Below are 24,187 nucleotides of genomic sequence, written 5' to 3' on the forward strand. Positions count from 1 at the left end.
TTTGTTGACAGTGGGATTGAATGATATGCTGAAACCACTTTATTTCAGTGAATAATGCCTGTTCTCTGCTCCGTATCTTGATGAGAGAATTATAAAACAGACACCTACAGATTTCTGATTACACTGACAAAATGAAGTCTTACTGGATCATGTCTTCTTCCTTCTCCACTTTTGCAAAGGTTGCGACTTTATTCTTCAGCAGGTACAGATGTCCTGGACCTCCCTGTGAAAGGTGTTTGTGTTACTTTAGATTCTTTTCAGTAAAAAAGTCACCTCATTCCTTCATAGGCTATACAATTTAGAATTTAGAAAACAAAGACATGGAATGCAACTGTGGTTGTGTGTAATCCCAGAACACGTTTGATCTGATATGAGATGAATGACACTAAAAAGAAGAAGGAAACTAAAGCATTGTTAAGAAGTCAAATGCAACCAAAAATCGTAATGTATTTTGAAAAAAACCCAAAACAAAACAGAAGCTAATGTAAAACTTCACTTTCAAAATCAGTAGTAATACAAAATAATTTAAGCTGCAAGCAGCGATGAATGGGCCCTCGCACCCCAACGCAAATCGAGGCTAATGGCAGGAGTGACGCAATCATCCATTTCAGTGAAAGTCTGAAAAAGTATACAGAGAGTTTGGACCCTTGAGTGAGATATTTCACATGGTGAATTACTTCCTTTGGACACACAAAATCTACGCCATCTTGGTCTACATCATTGGAGACCAAAACATGTAGATTTCATGAAAATCAAAAGATAGTTGTGGTACGAGGCGTACTTCCTGTTGCCAGTAGGTGGCTCAGTGAGTAAAGTTCAATGACTGGTTGATGTGAAGGGCTGCAGCCTGACTGCAACTGTGAAATCTGGGGCCAATCAGTCGATGTAAAGTGAAGTTACAACAACTTCTTTTTGGCGGCCACCACTGGGTCTCCATGATAACAGCGTTCATGGAAAACCTATACTTCAGAGGGAGGCATCATTAAGGTCTTAAAGGTTTTGTCACCAGATTTGAAGTCAGTCGTATATGATCTGTAGGAGCAGTCTATCAAAGAAGAAAGTATGTAATTTTCATGACATTTCTTTTAGTCTTCTAGTTTCAACTTCATTGTTGCCAGTAGGGGGCACTATAAAAAATGGTAACAGTTGTCATGTAGATGTGTTCGGGGCAAGACTGTCATCAAACGTGAAATTTGGTGCAGATTGGACCAAGTCAATTGAAGTCGATTGAAGTCAATCGGATGAAATCTGTAGGAAAAGATTCGAAAAACTGCAAGCCCTGACAATGGCCAAAAATACGCCAAAATTGTACATTCAATTCAAAATGGCTGACTTCCTGTTGGGTTTAGGGTATGGGTCCAAGAGGCTTTTTTGTAGGTCTTGGGCTGTTACACATGCAGCCCAAGTTTTGTAGCTCTAGGTGAAATGTACTGCAGGGGCTGCTTTGTTGAAATCTGTAGGGGGCGCTACAGAACCATTTTGGCACATCAGTGCAAAAAAAATCATATCAAATATCACATTTTTGGACTTCTGATGTGTGTGCTAAGTTTGGTGAGTTTTGGTGCATGCCTTGCCTCTCAAAAAGTGCTTCCAGTTTTATGGCGAATAATGCATGACTTTGGCAACAGCGTTTGATAAAAACTCAGAAGTTTAATTTCTGTCTATCATGAAGGTCTTTACAGTATTCTAATTGAATATGAGGTTAATTGAGTTAACCTGTTACAGGAGAAAAATCAGAGAGTAAAAAAGTAACTTCCTGCTACCAATAGGTGGCGGTATGACTATGATTCAAAATTGCACTGCAGATGTCATCAGGCATGAACTCTTGTAAAATCTGTGAAATTTTGTAAAGATCTGACCATCTGGGGCAAAGTTACAACAGTTTTTGATGTCATGTAAAAAAATCAAAATTGTCCACCCGACTACGATAACGTTGTTCAACGAAAACTCACAATATTCATTTTCAAGCATCATCATCATCTTGGGGATTTTTTGAGACCATTTTGAGATCAATCGAGTCAACCTGCTAAGAGCTGGACGTCTTAGTGTAAAACTTTGCCTTTCGTGTGCCAATAGGTGGCGCTCTCATTATCGCTTAAAATTGTCATATAGATGTGTTCAGGGCAGGATAAGTGATTGAACCATTTACAGCAGCATTACATACCACTTCCTGTTTACTTCCTGGTTCATGGCAGAACATGCAAATTAGAAGCCTCATACAGATCACACAGTGTGATGAAAACTCATGATTTGAATAACTTTTGCTGTCAAAGGTCTTATGAAGATAACATTTGAATCTGATGAAAGATCTAGGACAGGTTCTCAAGATTACAACCCCTGAAAATGGCCAAAAATACACCAAAATTACAACTTCAAATCAAAATGGCTGACTTCCTGTTGGTTTTAAGGTATGACCCCAAGAGACTTTTTTTTTTATTAATAATAATAATAAGAAGAATTCCCTCAGTTTCAAGAGGGTCCTGCACCGTTCGGTGCTCAGGCCCTAATAATACTAATACTAATACTACTACTACTACTAATAATAATAATAACTTCAGTTCCACAACAGCGACGCTTGAACGAGGTTTGGGTCGTTTGGGTGGCGGTTCTTCTGTGCGGAGTTTGCATGTTCTCCCTGGTGCCTGCATGGGTTCTCTCCGGGTTCTCCAGCTTCCTCCCACATTCCAAAGACATGCAGAGTCAGGTTAATTGGTGACTCTTAAATTGCCTGTAGTGTGACTGTGAGTCAAGTCAAGTCAAGTCAATTTTATTTATGGAGCCCATTATCACATCATGGTTTGCCTCAGAGGGCTTTACAGTGTACGACATCCCTCTGCCCTTAGACCCTCACATCACCCAAGGAAAAACTCCCAAAAAAGAACCCCTGTAACGGGGGAAAAAAAAGGAAGAAACCTCAGGAAGAGCAGCAGAGGATGATGAGGGATCCCTCTTCCAGGACGAACAGACGTGCAATAGATGTCGTAAATAACAAATGAATGAGGATCCTAGAGTCACTGATCAGCAGTTACGACTTAAATATGAATACCAGAGAGCAGAGTGTAAGTGTAAAAGGTTGTCTATCTATATGTCGGCCCTGCGATAGTCTGGCAACCTGTCCAGGGTGTACCCCGCCTCTCACCCGATGACAGCTAGGATTGGCTCCAACCCCCCTGCGACCCTTGTGAGGACAAGTGGTTACGGACGATGAATGAATGAATGTTAGTGAAACACAAGAACATCTGTGACTTTGCAGCCCTGTTCAAAGTCGTAATTATTGTAAAGCCCTGTGACCCCATGAGAATATAAAGCGGTTGGGTGCATACGTGTTTTGCAAAGGAATAATCAATAGCTTGGATGATAAGTTTTATGAGAACACATCATTTTGTGCATTTTCTTTTAGATATATGCCTTTTCAATACTCCTCCTTGAGGATTTAACATATCCATCTATAATTTGCCAATGCCAAACTGCAAAGCATTTATTTGGAATGGCGTTGCTGTGGCAATGCTATGAATTTTGATGTTCTCAAATGACAGAAAATTCCCCATGCTGGATAAATGTCCAAGCCTGAAGACAACTACATGCCTATATTGAGTTGTGGTCATGGGGCCACCTACTGACAACAGGAAGTCTTCTAAATGTGATAAAGATCACAGGAAGTGGTACACATTTTGCAATATGCCATTTCCAGCACAGGAAGTGTCTAAGTTGTGCATGCAGTGTCCTACTGTCAGGTCATTGCATAGACGCATAAATCATCGTTTCCGAAGGTGCAAGGGCCTGTTCACTGCTTGAAGCTTTAATTAGGGGCCGAGTACCAAAAGCCGAGCTTTTGATGAAATTGCTATCATTTAGGGCTGGAGGATGAATGGAATGGTACAACAACCCCGTTGAAACTAAGGGAAGTAATTACAATTCATGCTCTGTGGGCTGAAACAGCAGTGCTCAACAAACAGTGAGCATCAGTATTAAGCTTGATACTTGGAACATAAATGTTTCTATGACGTTTAAAGTATTTGTATTTGAAGCATTCCCTCTGTCTCCTCTGATCTCGGCTGTTTCACTATGTGCTCCTGTCCCAAATGTGTAGCCATGATTAAGGAGGAAGCGTCTGAATGCAGCGAGTCATGTCATCTGAGTTATTTCTTATCACCTTTCTACTGCCCTTGGAAATGAGGCTGTTTAGAATTGCCTGTTGGACCTTGTTTGGTTAACATGTGCCACACTGGCACCATGCCAGGTTTGTTTCATTCTTTTATTTGTTTGTAATACAGGATGCTCACTATGTTTTTTAATTTGTTATTATTAATGTTGCTAAGTTAACTGAAACATTAGCAGTTATCAAAAATGGATTTCATTTGTTTGTTGTTCTTTGATCAGTTAATTTTTCAAATGTTAACTGCAGCAATTATCAACTAGTACTACCTTTCAGCACCTTGTTTCCAACCCTCAATATCATGATCATTGTTGAATTTTATGTAATTTATTTGTAGAATTAAGGCTACGGGTGGATACCCTTTGCTTTCATCCCTTTATTTCTATTGTCTTTCAGGACACTTTCATTTTATGTCAACTTTTATTTCATAATATTACCCTTAATTTCATAATGTCACTTCTAATCACAGTGTTGTCGTCACCACCTTCTAACCTATCACATTGGCCAATTACTTGCCTCCTGACTCTCGAGCAAGCAAGCTCAACAACTGCTGCCAGATTAGCTCCTGTAAATGAGTAATCTTGGATCAAGCAGCTAGCAGCTGCTGTAAATACACACAGTACACAGACACAGAAACTACTTGCAGAATGGCTTCACACCTTGTCAGGGGGCTTAAGTAGGTAAGAGGGCAATGACAACACCACTGTCATAATGACAGTGATGTCATGAACAAAAACAAAACTTATTTAATACTCACACATTCCATATCATTCAATGTTTAATCATTATGACATTTAAGGTACTGCGTAACTGTACAACCTTTCCAGAGGCTCTCTGGTCAAGTCAAGTCAAGGCAAGTCAAGTCAATTTGATCAATATTATTATTATTTTATCACCTTATATAAGGGGTCAAGGCAGAATATTTATGACTCATTCACATCTTACACTGCGTCAGGAGAACACACAAAATGAGTGTGGTCAAGACCTGCTCTATATGAAAAGTGTCTAGAGATAACTTTTGTTATGATTTGGTGCTATTTTACAAAAATGAACTTGACATGACGCATCACCAAAAAAAAAAGCCAGATGTTAGTGAGTGTTTGTGGGTCTTAGCAAATATTTGCAAAAGTATTATCAAACTTAAAATTGAAATTTTTGTGAGGCAAAAACCATTGAAAATAAACATATTACTTATGTTTATAGCAGTTTATCAATTTATCCTTCAGTCCATAACTACTAGTTAGCGAGTTCTATTCTGGCATATAGCAACCCAACACCATTAATGTCATAATTTTCCCCTGTCCCTCCTCCTGCCACTCACCTGGCAGAAAATGAGCATGTTCCAGATTTTACAGCCTTTTCTGTAGGCAGTCAGCTTCTTCTCTATCTCCTCTGCGAGCAGGACAATCAGAGAGAGAGAGGTGTCACTTTTCCCACTTAGCTGTAATGATGAGACTCATAAATTGGCTCTCCCTCAAAACACACACACACACACACACACACACACACACACACACACACACACACACACACACACACACACACACACACCAACAAGTACAAAAACGAAAATGAGTCATCTCTGCTCTTATTTCACCCTCATCGTGTCCACATTTACACTGGGAGAGTACTGTTCATTTGAGAGCTAATGTTTAAAAAACCCACACATGTCACACTTACCAAGGATGTCATCAAATGTGGCATGTTCGTGATCCTTTAAATGGAGAATTAAAACAGCATTATTATTTCATTAAACCCTACTGACCAGAAATAAATCAAACTGAATGACCCATCGATTTCTGCATTAAATGTTAGGTCACTTACAGACATTAATTGTAGCAGATTTCATTTCAGTATAATCCTAGTCTGAGTTGGGATTTGTCTCTTTCACAATGACAGTCCATTAGAATTTCGAGGAGTGACAGCAACAATAGCAGAAAAAAAATTAAATTCCTCAGTCATTAATATTACATGTCCATGTTTTCAAGAACAGTGGCTCCCAACCTCACAGTCAGGGCCACTCCAAGGGTTCCAGGGTAAATCTGACAGTGATCTGATTAACAGGATATTGCAGCTATGTGAAATGAAACATCTATGCTACACAATAACGTGTATTTCTTCAGTTGTTCCTCTCATCAGTAAACTTGAAGATTACTGGATAATTTGAGATTTTCATGTGTGTAAAATTAATTCTGATGGTTTGGAGAAAAAAATCTCCTCTGGGTCAACCTGGTCATGAATCATACCAGCCCAATCCCATTCCAAACTTATCAAATAGCTCCACCCTGTCAGTGCTACTGGTGTGAGTGCATGACGCCAAAAGGCACCTTTCATGTGTGCATAGTAGTGCTGGACGATGTCAGCTGAGAATGTGCTGGCTGTGGTGTTATTATATGATGGTGGATGGCCGGAGGCACCTGTCGCGTCTGCCTGATGCACAGCCAGACTGAACCTGTCATGTGCACATGATACGGGATGGCATCAGGTTGAAACACTTCTGTTAACAACATAATATACCGAGAGCGAGGGTGCTTACAGGGCAAGTGGGAGGGGAGGTGGATGGGTCCCATAAACCTGAACTTTGATGTGGTATTCTGGTGTTTGCTTCCTGTTTGAATTTGATGGGGTTTTTTTTACACCTTAGAATGTGCCTCCTTCCCCTAATCCACATGCTGTTGTTGCATGTGCTGTTGTTGCCTAAACACTACCATGTACCATGTCATCCCATCATGTGCTTGTGTCGGTAGCCGCATTCTGGAGTGTGAACAACAGACACAGAGGAATAACTAACATGTAATATGTAGACGCGGAAATCCACTAAAAAGGTGCAACATGTGACGAGTTGGGATGAGAACGTGTTGACCATGCACATATTCAGTCACATGATTGGTCATAGATAGGCGTTGCTTTGTTTTGGGGGTCAAAAGCCAAGAGTCTGAAGCCATGCTGATGGCTGTGTGATGTGTACATAGGAACAGCGCTGCTTTGAGCTAAATGCTAATGTTAGCAAAACAATGCTACTTGCTGATGTTAAGCAGGTATAATGTTTACCATGTTTATAATCCTATTTTAGTATGTTACCATGCTAACATTTGCAAATTAAATCTAAACACAAAGTACAACTGGAGCTGATTGTTTTTAGTTTTTGAGGTATTTGGTCAAGTGTAGTGGACACATATACATTCTGACCTGCTGTTGGTGCAATATGAAAAGTCAGAGGATCACCAAAGTTATTACAATTCATCCTGAGTGGAATATGAATATCTGTACCAAAACTGTGGCAAAAAAACCAAATAGTTGTTAAAAATTAACCTCATGGTGAAGCTATAGGAAAAAGGGATTATCACATCATAAGGATTCATCATTCAGAAATCATGACTATCCTCACAAAAAGTTGTGCCAATCCATCAAGTAGACATTGAGATATTTCTCCACTTAAGTTAAAACTCAGACCTTCTGGTGTTGTTAGAGGAAAGGTCAGGGGGTCATCTAAGTCAGCGGGCTTCATCACCTGGTGACCATGAATGATTGTTCTAAAATTGATGGCAATTCTTTAAATAGCTGTTGGGACCTGCTCCATCTGCTTCTACCGACCCATCCACCTGCTTCCAGTGACCTATGATGTTCTACGGGGCGACTGTGGCTCAGAGGAAGAGCGGGTCATCCTCTAATCAGAAGATCAGCGGTTTAATCTGTGGCTCCTCTGGACAACATGTCGAAGTATCCTTGGGCAAGATACTGAACCCCAAATTGCTCCCGATGCCACATCATCAGAGTGTGAGTGTGTGTGAATGATTAATGATGGCCTCGGCCACCAATGTGTGAATGTTTGTGTGAATGGGTGAATGTGACAATGTAGTGTGAAAGTCTTTTGAGCGGTCAATAAGACTAAAAAAAGTGCTGTACAAGTACAGTCCATTTATTGTTCACCATGTTTTGCAGGTTGATCAAGTCCTGCAACGGGTCCTGATGAATCACTTGTTTATAGAATGATAAATGTAAGTTTCGTCTCTAGCAGTTTTTTTGTTTTGGTTTCATCGCCCTCATAGATCATATCAAGATGGATCCAGCCAAAGTTTTGCTCATTTTTACTAGGGATTTGGCCATAACTACAGTAGCCCCATAACTATTGTAGCCCCAATTATGGCTCATACCTTCACCTTCAGTTGTCTCCTGAGGCAGAAACAGCAATTCAGAATCACTGAAATTGGTTTACCTCCACTCCCATCATCATCCAGCCTGCTGATCAGTTTGTTGTTGAAGTGAATGACTTGGATGCTGGGGTGCGGTGGGACTTTCTCTTAAGGATAACAGGCCAAATCCACGTGCATTTCTGTCTCACCATCTCAGCTTTGCAGAAAGAACTCATGACGCAGGAAATCAAGAGCTTCTGGTGGTGAAGCTGGAATTGGAGTAACGGCTGCATTGACTGGAAGGATCGGAGCAACCCTTCCTGGTCTTGATAAGAACCCAGTGTATATCCAGTCGGCCAAGTATCTCAACTCTTGACAAGCCTGGTTGTCACTCTTCATCGGCTTTTAAACTTGACACAAAACTACAGGCCTGGCAACAGGCCTGTCAAACCTAATGCCTTGTCCCAGCTGTATGGAGACGAGAGTGTGTGCAACTCCTACTCTGACATCATAGTTCCAGTTATATGAGCTACTGTTGCTGTCATCAGGGATATTGAAGGGAAAGTGAAGGCAGTGCTGTAGACTCAGCTCGACCCAAGTAACGGGGCTGCCTGTTAGTCCCTGATTCCATGAAGTCCTGTGTTGTGCAAGCCTTTTCTGTAAATTCATTTCATCCCCTTCACAGTCTGAGAGGCCGTCTGCTCCACCAATGGTGCCACTATCAGCCTCTCCCCAAACTACAGCCATGCTGAAATAACTAATCAAAAACTCAAAACCACCCTTTGCAGCCCTTGGAGTATGCCCATAACTCCCGGTTGACCTCTGCTTCTGGTATATCATTTTCCCAGTGGTTTCTTCCCATCTGAGGAAAAGGACAAGGCTGTTCAATCTGTACAAGCACACCACTGTCAGTGCTACAAGACCTGAAATCAAGTGTGCATCCCTGCTGAGAGCATCTAGCTGGTTCCAGCAACAGTCCAACCATTGTTGCGTCCCTACTGCCAACTACACCCCTGGAGACAAGGTATGGTTTTCATCTCGGGATCTGCCTCTAAAATCTGAGTCTTACTCAGGATTTCAACCGCTTGCATGTGCATTGCATTACAGCTCTGCACCCTCATCCGTCAGTTCCCACTGGTTGCGGTTTCAGTCTGGCACGGCGCAGCACTGCTGGATCAACTGGAGTGACGAGACCGAGTTCCTGTGGTAATTACAGAATCAGGCACAATATATCAGCACATAAGAATAAGTAATAACTCCATTCACTTCCATAACTCCCAATAAGTTGTTCCACACCACCTCCTTCCTATGGTTGTCCCTATAAAAAAGATGAGTGGTGTCATAATAATTTTGTGGTTTTCCATTTCTATTATTAGCTTCTCTTCGTCCATGATGTTGGTAGTGACCTCTGAAAACCTCTGACCTGTCAATACAGCCCTGGATTCGCTCACTGTGACGTTTTGTTGATGTGAAATATGACTAGATGTAAACAAGAAGTGTATTCTGAAAAATAACCGGATGTTTTAATGTTGTGTTGCTGTCTGATTTCCTGTCTGCTCTGTGTTCAATTCGGCTGAATTTTTGGGAAATGCTCTGGGGTCTAGCAAAAATAGAAGCCTTGCATATCTGATCCGCAGGCATCTGGACTGCCGGAGCTGAGACAAAGTCGATCAGTAATGCAGTGGAGCCAGTGGAAGTTAACACATAGACTAGAGTGTAATCTATTTGCTCCGTCTGCCATGACAGATCACAGACGGAAATTAGGGCTAAGAAACTAAATTGATTAGACCCATTGTGGTGGAGAGGTTCATCAATTCCACAGTTGTTGGCCTGCAACTTCCTTGTATGCTCTTCACCCACCCCTCATTGCATGGGTCCTGCCTTAAACTAGTCTCTGCCAATCCCTTGCTTACTCCTTTTCCTCCTCCTCTGCCTCATCACTTAATTAACAACCACCCCTCGCCCCCTCTTCTATCACCTCTTGGACTCCACCACCTAATTGAAGAGGTGGTGTAGGATACTGTAGTTGTGGCCTACAGCAACTCCCCAATTAAGAGGGATGTGGCCCAGAAAAAAAGATGCAGAATATCTTGTTGCCCAATCCAACAACCTGCTCTCATTTGAGTGTTCCATCTCTGGCACCTGGACAACCACAGTGGGTCACCCAAACCCTCTGCCCAGGCCCCTGCTTATCTCACCTCTCCTCACCAGTCAATTTCCTTTAAAAATAAAGATTTGTTAGGCACCTGGTGGCTCAGTGGATAGAGCGGCACCCCATGTGCAGAGGCTATGTCCTCGCCGCAGCGGCCGTGGGCTCGAATCCAGCCTCAGCCCTTTGCTGCATGTCTCCCCCTCTCTCTCTACCCCTTTCACACTCACACTGTCCTATCGATTAAAGGCAATAAAAGCCAAAAAAAAAAAATAAAAAAATAAAGCCTTGTGTTTCACTCTCACTCACCTTGTCTGCATCTGGGTTCTACTTCAGTAACGTGACAAGACCAAGTTGGGACCAATAAACAGACAGTCCAACTGATCGGTATTGTTATCTTATTTGTGGCTAGAACTGTTGGAAACCAATCAATTTATATTGATATGCATATACTGTATTGATTAATGCATAAGTATGAGCTTGTTTTGTGTTGCAAAAACAAGTAATAGGATTTTATCAGAGCTTAAAAGAATTTTGCATCTCACTACAAACTTCTTGTGTTTTGCTCTTTTTTTCTGGAGAAAAATACCAGCAACAGATATTTTCAGTGGTGAAATTCTATTGCAGGTGCTATGGGGGTGCTAATATTTTCAGTGATGGTGCTTTTAAATTTATGATTTTGAATCATGCGCTGCCAACACCCATCACGCACATTCATGCATAAGCACACAATCCGAAACGCACCAGTAAGAGCAAGAGAAAATCTCTCTGTTGAACAAAAATGTAACATTCAGCTCAGAGTACATGTACAAGCCATCCTCAAACACATTTCTGAATGAAATAACGCACAACTGAGCACACACACAGCAAGTGTCACATGCAGAAAGCGTCACATCTCATTTTACGCACACACACACTTTAGCCTTGGACAAAAAGATCAAACAAACTTCGTCAATAAGCACCGCAACTTATAACTCAACAGCAGGGTAATACCAAATCATATTCATAATTTAGGATGAATTCTTGCTCTTATTTCTATTTTTAGTCATTTGTGTGCCTCAATCACCTGTATCAAATTAAAACACAGCAGTAGGGGGAAAAAAAACACACGCTTTACCCTTTAATGTCTTCATAATAGAGCAATTTAATTCAATTAATTTTTCCTGGTCCACGGCCCTTGTTCTATCTGTGTTGATTGCCAACAGTGCCAGGTTGCTGGTCCCAGAGTCTCCACTGCTGTTCCTCAAGTCTTTAAACGGCACAGGCATGAGAAGCTGCGCTCACAGCTCACCAACGTGACGGGTAGTGTCAAGATATGGATAGGAATTTGTACAAGTCTGTGAAGGCATCTCTGTATGGTCTTATAAGGAATAAAAACTCATGTGTGGTGCTTATCTTATGTCCCCGTTCTTTCCACTTAAGCAGCCGGCGGACTTGATACAGCTCTGCACATTGATTTTCCTCTCTGACTCCATAATGTCGAGCCATGGGCAGGATGCACTCCTTGTCAAGAAATGAGGAATGCTCCGGGCTCAAGGCTGGCAACCCCCTAAAAACATCATTTGTCTTCGAAGAAAAGCGCTGCTTCATCTTCATCAGTAACCTGTCTATAACAGGGTAGAAAGAGCGTGTTTTCAGATCCTCCAAACTCTCAGAGCGTACTCTTTCTAAAGGGGCCTCCACAACAAACTCCTCCAGGTTGTTTGAGTTGTTTGGACCGGCTTTTTCTCACGTGAAGTCTGAGGTGAAACTCCTGCATTTGTGCACAGATCTTCCACCTGTTTCTGCATTTCTTTCCACTTTTCCTCTGTGCGCTTTTCCATGATGTCACACAGAGTAGCCTGGATTGCGGGGAGAGATTTTTTGACAGCCTAGATGGCATTATGCTGGCATGCCCAGTGTGTGTCACTTAAGTTTTATAGTTCAATGTTCTGCACTGCTGGCTGGAGTTCTTTTTGTTTTTTTCATGAACAGATCGTGCACCACCGACCCAGAAGAAAAAAATTGTACAGCTTTGTGTTGGCCAGTGCTACGACGGAGCATCGGTAATGTAGAAAGGAGGTACCACAGGCAATTTATATATATAAATTGCCTGTGGTACCTCCTTTCTACATTCCGATGCTCCGTCGTAGCACTGGCCAACACAAAGCTGCACATTAATATTACACTGACTGAGTGTGCGCTTCGCACTGCCTAATAATGAGTCTGCATCTATCCATCAGCAGCAGTAAAATGCAAAAACTGCACTCCTCCTGCACTTGCTCTGTGTCCGGCTTCAAATACCGCACAATAACTGAAATCTGTTCTTTTTTGCTCACATCTTTACTTTCATCCACTAAAAGAGCAAAGTGTTCAGCTTCTTTCACCTCGTCATTTATGTCTTTTCTGATCATCACAGCCATCACAGAAAATAACTCATTTTGAATGTCACGGTGAATGTATTTGGCATTTGATGGGTTGATGGCTAATTTTTTCCTCACCTCTGGATCAAATAATCCCGCCTTCATGTATTTTTGGTTCTCCATAACCAGCACTAAATGTCCCTTATCTAGGCTGGTCGCTATTTTCGGCCACTTGTCTGTGTTTATTTAAACTCACTCCATGTCTACATAGCAAATTTATGTCCCACACCTTCATGATGACTCTTGAGAGATCCAGATGCTTTTCACCAGTTGTTAAATCCGTTACTGGTGAAAGCTGGCTCCACATGGAAATCCATGGCTTTGTTTCAATTTTCCTCAGCAATAAAAACAGCACGAGTCTGACTAGGTTCGCCACTTTGAACAGTCGTTTTATTTTAAAAATATTTGTTTCTTTATCGTTGTAATCCTTTGATTTGTAATGTATATAAAAACATTTAAAAAAAATTCTCGGGGGTGCTACGAGAGGGTGCTTTGGCCATCCAAGGGGTAGCTTCAGCACCCCTCAATGATTGGTGCAATGCATCAAACATCTGCTTAGTTAGTGTACGTCATACTTGGAAGATTATAAGAACCCTCTACTTGTTTTGCAACTCCAAATTTATCCATTTAAAATTGGAAAAAGTGTGGCTGCAGGGTTTAAAAACTGGCTGGTGTCATGTTCAACTCTCAACTCAAAAAAATTCTTTTTGCTATTTTAGGGGTGTGAAACAAGGTATTCCCATTTTATCCTAACTGTACTGTACCTGCAATATTTTACGGAAGAATCTACCTCGATTAATTTCCTTCACGTTCCCTGCATGCATCCAACGTTAATCATTGGTTACGTTTGTTAGTTTAGACCATCATCAGGAAGTGTGCATTCATCCATAACTTCTTTCAAAGTCTTGGGTAACAACTATCTACATAAAGAGAAGAAAATTATGCCTGCTTTTTATTATTTAACAATTTATATTCTATGCTACACGAGCACCATTTTGATAATTTCTATAAATCTGACAATGTTAAAGTGGCACAATGCAAAATCGGTGGAATACTGTTTAAATTACTGTTGACAGCTGTTAGATAGATGTTCAATGCAATATGGTACATGACTACCAGAGGATGAATCCCAATATTGTTGGTGATCACCTGACTTCAGATAATGCCACCACATAGATTGAAATATCCACTTGTGCAATAGATTGAATGACAGAATACCTGTAAAACTTTTTTTTACCAGCATTTTTACCAGCCTGAGCTTTGCATCTAAGATGACGCTGAGAAAGTACAGCTTAGGCCAATGCAAGCTCAATTGAGTCTGACAATATAGAGCTGAGCCTGGCAGGTGGAGTCTGAGGTGTTAGCTACTGTGTAGGCAGAAACTTTTTGTGGCACCACAGTGACAGCAAGCTGGGACCTCATTGTAAGAATATTTTGTATCCCATTTTTTCATCCATCTAAAAATGTTGCTCTTTGTTTTGTTGTAACCTGCAAAGGACATAACAAAATAATATAGCAAACAGTGCCTTAAACCCAAATACAATGGTGGTGTAGAGCTGCAGATGGCTGCTACTCACATAAAAGAATGGGGATGATGGAGGGGTCATCCCGACGAATGATGTTGGGAACATATTCAGCCTTTGGGACTTTGGAGGATATCAGCTGTGTAAAATGGGAATCATGCAGAAAAACTTAATACACATGGCTGCATGAAAGATAATTTTGTGTCACTTCAAAGTCAATTTGTGAATTTATGCTTTGAAAACTGGATCAATATCACCTTTCTTGTGCTGCATTCAGATGCCTTTCACAAGTATTTAAACCTTGGGAGAAAAAGGCAATGAGCAACTTGGCAAGACATGTCCCGCAATACGCAACAAATTAGTAATTTGGAAAATTATTATTTTCATAAGCCAGTGAAAAATGTCTAAAACTGATCTATATTCATGATTATCATAATTATGTATTTATAAATTATTTCACAGAATTTTATATTTTTAAGCTCTTTTTTCAAGTCAGCCATGATGATATACAGCACAACACACAACCTCGAGTGTGATATTGCTTTCATTCAACAGTTCTACAAGCGCCTTTTATTTATCAATAGTAACAAGAGACAACAGATTATTAATATTTTGTTTATGTAATTATTTTTTTGGCTCCCTCGACACAAATAGTTTTGCAACTGCTAGATGCGACAGCTGTTGCCTAGCAACATGTAAACATTTTCCTGCATGCTTCTTGCTAATCTGTGTTAGCTCGGTCTTCGCACAGAGCAGCTGCTTAGTATCATGAACATTTATCTTTGTGTTTTCAGTGAAATCAGAGTCTGTTAACAGACACTTTGGCAACCTGTGTGATTCAAATGAGTTAGTTTGATCAGACAGTTTGTCGCTCCAGTGTGTGTCCACTCACTGCCTTGATCTCTGTCAACTTGAGTATCGTATCAGACAGCGTGTGTGTTGGTGTCTCTCAGGCTGTGGTTGGTGTGAGATGAGTGTGTCCCTGTCTCTCACTGCACATTCTTCTAACATCTGTAACAGTTGTTTACTCCCAGTGAACGGCGGTTTACCAAACCCCGTTTGCACAGCTGCCCCCTCCTGGGCTTCCTCAAAACCTTTAGTAACTCCAATGCTATGTGAACAGCGCCAACTGTTTGAATCTGTGCTCACACCCTACTATAAACATATCCCACTTTCACTCTTACACTAATTAACAGATTTTGAACAACCGTAAAGCAGAGTGATACATGCAGAGTTAAAAGTTAACAGTCCCAGTGAAGTTGTACTCCTATATCAGCACTCATGGAATGCCTGTCGACCAATCGAATTGCTCGGTCGGAGCTGTTGTATAATTAAGCAACATCACACGAGAGGGACTGATGTTGTGCTCTGTTACGTTCCCTTTAAAGCAAAGGAACAATAACATGATAACCAAGAAAGACAAACCAGAGCAGAAGTGGACATTAAAGTAATTTAATTTAAAGTAATTTTGTGACCATTCAGACATCAAACAAAGGTTCTCAAAATGTGAGAGAGGATGGGACAAGGTGGTTGTGGCAAAGAAAATAACTTAATACAACAAAACTGGGCCCAATTAAATCACTACCTCAGAAAACAAACTAGAAACAAAAACCTAACTCCCTTCTTTAAAAAAACAGCTTTCATGAACAAACACAGGGGGTAGCAACAACCACGTAAACTAGTATGTCTGACAGAGTTTTCCTGAGTGTGTGAAAATGTAAACGTTACCCCAACTTATCTAACGTCCACAACCTCTCATCACATACCTTTCACTAAATACTAAAGACAATTCTGGTCACAAAACAAACAGCTAGCTCAGGCAGAGAACAAAAACAACAAAAGAGAGACCGGCACTCTATTTTGAGGATGATTCCGACGGATTATTGGCCAGGTTGGAGTGGAGGGACCAATGAAAAATGGTAAATGGACTGTACTTATATAGCGCTTTTCTAGTCTTTTCGACTACTCAAAGTGCTGTCACAGGACATGTTACATTCACCTATTCACACACACATTCACAGTGGTGGCAGAGACTACTGTACAAGGCCACCTAGGTAGTAATCATTCATACACATGCACACTTTGATGACGCAGCATCGGGAGCAAAGTGGGGTTCAGTATCTTGCACAAGGATACTTCGACATGAGGACATGACGAGCTAGGGATCGAACCGCTGACCTTCCGATTAGAGGATGATCACTCTACCTCTGAGCCCCAGCCGCCCCAAAAAAAAAAAAAAAAAAACACAATGGGGGGGGAGGGAGAAAAACACATACAACACTGTGCCCCTGCCTGGCACATAACATGCTCATATATCATCACGGCTGTGATTTGGTCGTAGTTTTGAGGCAATTAGCTCTCAAAATAAAAAGCTTTTATCAACTGTTATCTCTGTTTCCACGGAAACACGGAGCCTGACTAATTCCTGGAAAACAATCTGTCACATCAGTAGAATCCTATGTGAAATGAAACGTGGTTTACTAGTGCACTAGAATAAACAGAGTACTGACAAAGGAAGTTCAAAATGCTCGGGTGTCACCTGACACATGGAGGCTTCGAATAGCTCCTGGAAGTGTTTGGCGGGCCATTTGAATACATTATACAGAGAGACAAAACTCAGATTTTCACTAAATAGCAGTCAATAACTGCATTGATTTACAATATACACAAAGACCATCGTATGTAGTTTCATTATTATATTGTTTTTTAAAGTAAAATGTGCTTATATTTGAAGATTAATGTTAACAGCCATGGTTAGATTAGATTGATTAATCTCACACTTGAGAGATTCATGCATTTCAGCAGCTCAAGAGTCAGAGGCAATAGAAAAAAAGCAACTGAGTACTAAATAAGGGTTAAATATGATTCAAATACAAAAAATAAATATAATAAATATAAAATAAATATATATTGTAAAACATAAAATATATAAAATATATATATACATACATACATATAGTACTTTTTATATATAAAATGTATAATTACATAGTATAAATATGAGTGATGTGGATATGACATATGGTTATGCTGACATATTTCAGACTTACCATAGTAAAGGAGTAGGTTGCTGTTTATTGCTTATATATATAAATGTGTATTTTATTTGTCTTTGTCTTTCTACTAACTTACTGCAATTAATTAATTAAATTAAGATCTAATAAACTCAGAAACATAAATAGCACATCAAGCAGTTGGTAAATGTCCTTCTCTTGTGGTTTCCTCTCAGATAGTCTCCACCATGTTTTGCCGTGCTGCACGGGGACGATCCAAGTGTGAAGAGAAAGACATGCAGATGAGGAAAATGTTGTTGTGTAAAGCCAGCAGAAGTAGTCTTACACTCACCACAGATTAAAACTACAAAAAATATGTGAGGTTATCATTTTAAAAACTGCATTAGAACATTTTACCCAAGCAAAGAGCACACCATTGGGAAGCCTTCTATATGGTTTAATAAAAAATAAGGAATAGGGAAAGGCTTGCAGAGGACAAGGAGCTGACACTCAGGATGAGGGTGCTGTTTTAGTGCAGGGAGTCCATTCCATTGAATCCTGTGTAGCTCTTTTGCTGTTAAACACACCTGTATAGGCCTGGGTGGGAAACCGCTTTGGGAGATGAGGCGTGTTTGTTCCCCAACTTCAGTTATGGAACTTTGTTAGTTGTGTTCATTGTGTTCATCATAGTGAATTACTCGCTTAGAAGTTAGCTTTTGCTGTGCTAACCTCAGCATTTGGCTATAGTGTTTCATATGATAGGCCTACAATTATTGATCCTTTTTATATTATGTTTAAAAAGGTCTAGGCCACTTCATTGTTCTATGTTGTCACACTACTGTTAATATAAGAGAGTGATTTAATACAAAGTGTAAACCACTGCATGTGAATGCATGAATTAGTCAGATCTGCGCTCCAGAGGAGAGTCTTCATTAGGCTTCTCTACTGGATTTATAGGTTAATGAACTGCATTAAACTAGAGCCTTCTGTGTTTTTATAACCCACTTCGAAATAGTATCTCCGGCACCCAGTGCTCCTATTGTAAGTTAACAATATACAATGACAGGATTACATATAACAACATAATTTTAGTATTGAGAATAATTCCCCATTAAGCCTAGTATGTTTCATTTTTCTAAATGATTTACCCTGTGATCTCATTCAGGTCCTTCAGCTTCCCCTTCCTCTGCTGTCAATGGAAAATCAGCTGAGCTGTAACATAATATAAACAAATGGAGTCAACAGAATCACAAAGCTAAAAACATTCTCCCTTAAATTACATTTCTGTTTACAGTAATGTTTTTAAATTATTTATTAGTCTCAAATATGCACTCTTAATCCATATCAATGCTAATATATCACAAAATAGCACTCCGCTATCAAGCACCATGTTATCTTTAACAAAGCTGACATGTAACTCACACTGAGCTGTAAAATAAATTACACAAGCCTTTTCTCCCCTTTAACTCCTTAATGTTTGAAGAAATTACTCAAGAGCAGGGCATTTTAAATTAACAGGCTGTTAGCAGCGAACGAAATGTATTCAGTATATACAGTACAGCGTTCTGCAGTACTGTTAGCTTACTCCGTAAGCATGCATGTTATTGCTTTGGAAATCTACTAATTTAGCGGCAGACAATCCAATATCATGCTTTAATGCACATGTTAATTTAGCTAAGATATGCTGATAATATGAAAAACGATTCTTTAGACGTCTTACCCAGTTAAAGTCCATCACAAATGGTCTTCATGCTGTAACTCCATTGTGCTGCTAGCAATTAATGCTACTTCCGGAAACTATTGAGGCTCTCCATGATCCGCCATCTTTGAAAAAAAAAAATGGTCCATTGGAGCGAACGGAGAGAACGCGACTCTCTCTTAAAGGGCTCTGGTTTACCAATCCAGCTAGTAGGTTGGACCTTAGTAACAACATAGCAACAGACACATTTTCTAGTCCCTCCTCAGTCCGCTGGCCAACTTGTGCTGATACTTTCAAGAGATTGTGGGGTTTCCCAGACTAAATAAATACACCAGATATAAACACAGAAATGCTTAGCTTTCTCAGTTTTGTTATGACTAAGATATCTGCAGACAAAAAAACATTTTATATAAACAGATTTAGAGACTACATGTCATGGTTCCTGCATTTCCTCCTCCTTCCCCCACTGCCAGTATTTTTCCATTCACCCTCCCTCTGCTCCGCTCTACCTGCCAGCCACGCCCACCGCTGCAGCCTGCTCTCCCCACAGCTGCAGCTCATCTCCAATCAACCCGGTATATAAGACACTCCAGCACCCTCACTCACTGCCAGATTGTTCCACTGCGTTATGCAAGACTTTCCAGCGTTTACCTACCAGATCTTCCGAAGCCGACTCTGCCTGTCCCCGACCTGCTCTCCTCGCCTGCCTCCCAGTGTACCTACCTGCCTTCTGTCCTCGACCACGTGCTCTGTTTTGGCGTTCCAGAAATCTGACGGCTTCCCTGGTAAAGACTCCTCTGCTCAGCTTCGACGTTTCTCCTGCCTGTTCCCTGTCGGTGCTGCTGCCTTCGCGGACGGATTTCCTGGTGACCGAACCCCTGCCTGCCCTCGACCATTCCTCTGCTCGACCCACGACGACGCTTCCACACATGTTGTCGTTGTGCTACGGGGCTTCCTCCTCCCCAGCCACAGTGGGTACAGGCTTCGTTTCTCCTCTTCGTGGGAAACCCAGAGACATTGCTTGGGCTCTCCGCCTGAAGAACGAACTAACTATCTGTAAGCTGAACTTTATTTGTGTTGGTATTAATAAAAGTTATTACCGACCGCCACAGAGTTTTGGTGTACTGCATCTGGGTCCTAAACACACCCGTTACAGTACAATCTGGCCACACATGGATCCAGCAGACTCCACCGCTCTTCAGTCCCGCCTAGCCCGCGTGGAGGGGATGCTTCAACAACACGAGGCTCAACTCACCTCTAACGCGGCGGAAGCTCGCCAGTCCGCCTCGGCGCTAGAATGGGCGCTAACCCTGCTGGCTAATCAGGTACAACAGATGGCTACCACGTTGACTCAGCACGCCGCTCCTGCTACGAGTCCTGCCCAGCCTGCTCCCATTCCTGCGTCATCCCCGAGCACCGCTCCTGAACCCCGGGTAGGGGCACCTGAATGCTACGCCGGGGATCCTGAGGGCTGCAATCCGTTCTTAACCAACTGCTCAATCCTGTTTGCCCTGCAGCCACTCACATTCGCCACAGAGGGAGCCAGAGTCGCCTTTGCCATAAATCACCTCACGGGCCGAGCACGTCTGTGGGGAACAGCGGAGTGGGAGAGAGGCAGGCCGGCCTGCGCTTCCTTCCAAGCCTTCGCTGAGGAGCTGCGAAAGGTGTTCGGGCCGATTCCTGTGGGTCCCGACGCCACGGGGGGACTCGGCAGGGCAATCGGACAGTTGCTGATTTCGCCATTGATTTCAGAACAAAGGCTCGACAGAGTGACTGGAACTCAGCAGCCCAATGCGACGCCTTCCTCAACGGACTAGCTCCCTACATCAAGGACGAACTGGTCTCGTTCGATCTCCCTCATTCCTTGGACAGTCTAATCGAACTCACTACTAGATTGGACAGGCGCATCCAGGTGAGGAGAAGGGAGCAGCTCATGGAGGGTGGTACTCATTGGGTTCTCGGCACCCAGCATGGTTCCCCTGCGTTCACCGGCCTTCCTACGGATCCAGTTCAGGGAGGGGCGGAGCCCATGCAGGTGGGACGTGCCCGGCTGACTACAGAGGAGCATGAGAGGCGACGACGGGGAAACCTGTGTCTCTACTGTGGACAGGCCGGCCATTTCGTATCCAGATGTCCGGCAAAAGGGCGGGCTCAGCAGTAAAGGGGGGCATTCTGCTGAGCCGTTCCCAGAACTCTGTCCCCAATCCTCGCCCCCTGTTCCATGTCCAGCTCCTGCTTAAGGAGGGATCTCACACCCTAGCTACATTCATTGACTCTGGGGCCGATGTTAATTTGATTGACGAGGAGCTCGCTCGTCAGCTTAAGATGAAGCAGGTCCCTCTTCCTCGCCCATTGCCGGCCAGCACTTTGGATGGTCATCTCCTGGGAACAGTGACTCATCAGACCGCTCCCATCTCTATCGGGGGAACATCATGAGACCATCCAGTTTCACATTCTGAGGTCCCCGAACCTGCCTTTGATCCTCGGATACCCCTGGCTTCATCGTCACAACCCGCATATAGACTGGTCTACGGGTTCGATTCTGGCATGGAGTCCATCTTGTCAACAGATCTGTCTACAACAGCCGGTCACTTCCACGCCATCCACCAGTTCCTGCTCCATCCCTGATTTATCCATGGTGCCTCCTGAATACCACGACTTCAGAGAAGTGTTTAATAAATCGAGGGCCACTTCTCTGCCTCCTCACCGAGCCTATGACTGCACCATTGACCTCCTGCCTGGTTCTGTCCCACCCAAGGGCCGCCTCTACTCCCTGTCTGCACCAGAAAGGGAGGCCATGGAAACCTACATTAACGACTCGTTGGCTACCGGAATCATCCGGCCCTCCTCGTCTCCTGCTGGGGCCGGATTCTTCTTCGTGGGAAAGAAGGATGGTTCTCTACGCCCTTGCATCGATTACAGGGGTCTGAATGAGATCACCGTGAAGAATCGTTATCCTCTCCCCCTCATTGCTTCGGCTTTTGAACTTTTGCAAGGAGCCACCATCTTTACTAAGCTGGACCTCCGCAACGCCTACCATCTTGTTCGAATTCGAGAGGGGGATGAGTGGAAAACGGCTTTTAATACTCCCACTGGACACTATGAATATTTGGTGATGCCCTTTGGGCTCACCAATGCCCCAGCTGTCTTCCAAGCCCTCATCAACGACATTCTCAGAGACTTGCTAAACAAATGTGTTTGTTTACCTTGATGATATCCTGATCTTCTCCCGTTCCAAAGAAGAGCACATCCATCATGTCCAGACGGTTCTGCAGCGCCTCTTACAGAATTCCCTGTTTGTCAAAGCGGAGAAGTGCAATTTCCACGCCACATCTGTCTCCTTCCTGGGTTACATCATTGGGCATAACGGCATGGAAATGGATCCTGCCAAGGTCTCCGCTGTGTCCTCCTGGCCCGTGCCTGACTCCCGCAAACAGCTGCAACGGTTCCTGGGGTTCGCTAACTTTTATAGAAGATTCATTCGAGGGTACAGCACAGTGGCGGCTCCTCTCACTGCCCTCACCTCGTCCAAGGTTCCGTTCCGCTGGTCCCCGGCCGCTGATGACGCCTTTCAACATCTCAAGAGACGCTTCAGCTCGGCACCCATCCTCCTCATTCCTGACCCCGAGAGACAGTTTGTGGTGGAAGTCGACGCCTCAGATGTGGGGGTGGGGGCCGTTCTCTCCCAACGCTCGGCTGACGATGGGAAGCTGCATCCCTGCGCCTTCTTCTCCCGGCGTCTGTCTCCTGCTGAGAAAAACTATGACATTGGAAACCGTGAACTGTTGGCAGTCAAGCTGGCGTTGGAGGAATGGCGACATTGGTTGGAGGGCACCAGAGTTCCCTTCCTCGTCTGGACGGACCACAAAAACCTTGAGTATATTCGATCCGCCAAGAGACTGAATTCTCGCCAGGCCTGGTGGGCTCTGTTCTTCGCCCGATTTTTCTTCACTCTCTCGTATCGACCCGGCTCCCGCAATGTCAAGCCTGATGCGCTGTCCCGGCAGTTTCTGGTGGAGGAGGAAGAGGACTCATCCCATCCAGACAGCATTCTTCCAGCTTCTCGCCTCCTAGCCGCTCTCACCTGGGAGATCGAGGAGCGGATCATGTCGGCGTAGGAGGACCAGCCGGGCCCCAGCTCTTGTCCCCAGGACCGTCTGTTCGTTCTTCAGGAATTCAGATCAGAGGTTCTGCAGTGGGCTCATGCTTCCTGCCTGACCTGTCATCCGGGGGTCGCTCGCACTAAGGAGGTCCTTCAACGGCAATTTTGGTGGGCTACCTTGGACAAGGACACGAGAGACTTTGTCAATGCCTGCCCCGTATGTAATCAGAACAAGACACCCCACCAAGCTCCTGCCGGCCTCCTACAACCACTCCCTGTACCTCATCGTCCCTGGTCACATATCTCCCTGGACTTTGTCACTGGTCTGCCACTGTCGGGAGGGAACACTACCATCCTGACAGTGGTAGACCGATTCAGTAAGGTGGCGCACTTTGTGCCCCTGCCCAAGCTCCCCTCCGCCAAAGAAACCACAGAATTGCTGTTGGTACACGTCTTCCGACTGCACGGTCTTCCTTCCGACGTGGTCTCCGATCGAGGACCCCAGTTTACTTCTGCATTCTGGAGAGAGTTCTGTCAACTCCTGGGAGCATCCACCAGCCTGTCTTCAGGTTATCACCCACAATCCAATGGACAATCAGAAAGAATGAACCAAGGAATGGAAACAGCACTGCATTGCATGGCCTCCAACCATCCTGCCTCCTGGTCTTCACAGCTCCTGTGGGTGGAATACGCACACAACACCCTTGTCAGTTCTGCCACTGGACTCTCCCCATTCCAGTGTGCGTACGGCTTCCAGCCCCCCTTGTTTCCTGCCCAGGAGAAGGAGACTGCATATCCGTCAGTGGAGGTCTTCATCTGCCGCTGCCGCTGAACCTGGTCCCGAGCCCGGTCTGCACTCTTGCGAGCTGCTGCTCGTTACACCTCTGCAGCTAACCGTCGCCGCTCCCAGGCTCCCCCGTACCGGGTAGGACAGAAGGTTTGGCTCTCCACTAGGGATCTTCCCCTGAGGGTGGAGTCCCGGAAGCTGGCCCCCAAGTTCGTTGGCCCGTTCACCATCGAAAAGGTCATC

General features: G+C 43.4%; 1 protein-coding gene across 1 annotated transcript in view; it reads right to left on the minus strand.

Moving 5' to 3' along the window:
• nsmfb (NMDA receptor synaptonuclear signaling and neuronal migration factor b) overlaps positions 1 to 24,187 on the minus strand; it is a 134,143-nt gene that overhangs the window by 10,092 nt on the left and 99,864 nt on the right. The window contains exons 10-14 of the mRNA XM_042488989.1: positions 14,418 to 14,502; positions 13,390 to 13,391; positions 5,837 to 5,870; positions 5,478 to 5,548; positions 144 to 223 (exon numbers count right to left, since the gene is read on the minus strand). Of these exons, the coding sequence (XP_042344923.1) occupies positions 144 to 223; positions 5,478 to 5,548; positions 5,837 to 5,870; positions 13,390 to 13,391; positions 14,418 to 14,502 (272 nt within the window). The remainder of the gene's footprint in view (positions 1 to 143; positions 224 to 5,477; positions 5,549 to 5,836; positions 5,871 to 13,389; positions 13,392 to 14,417; positions 14,503 to 24,187) is intronic.

The sequence above is a fragment of the Plectropomus leopardus genome, chromosome 6 (assembly GCF_008729295.1).
Source record: "Plectropomus leopardus isolate mb chromosome 6, YSFRI_Pleo_2.0, whole genome shotgun sequence".
NCBI classification, from domain to species: Eukaryota; Metazoa; Chordata; class Actinopteri; order Perciformes; family Serranidae; genus Plectropomus; species Plectropomus leopardus.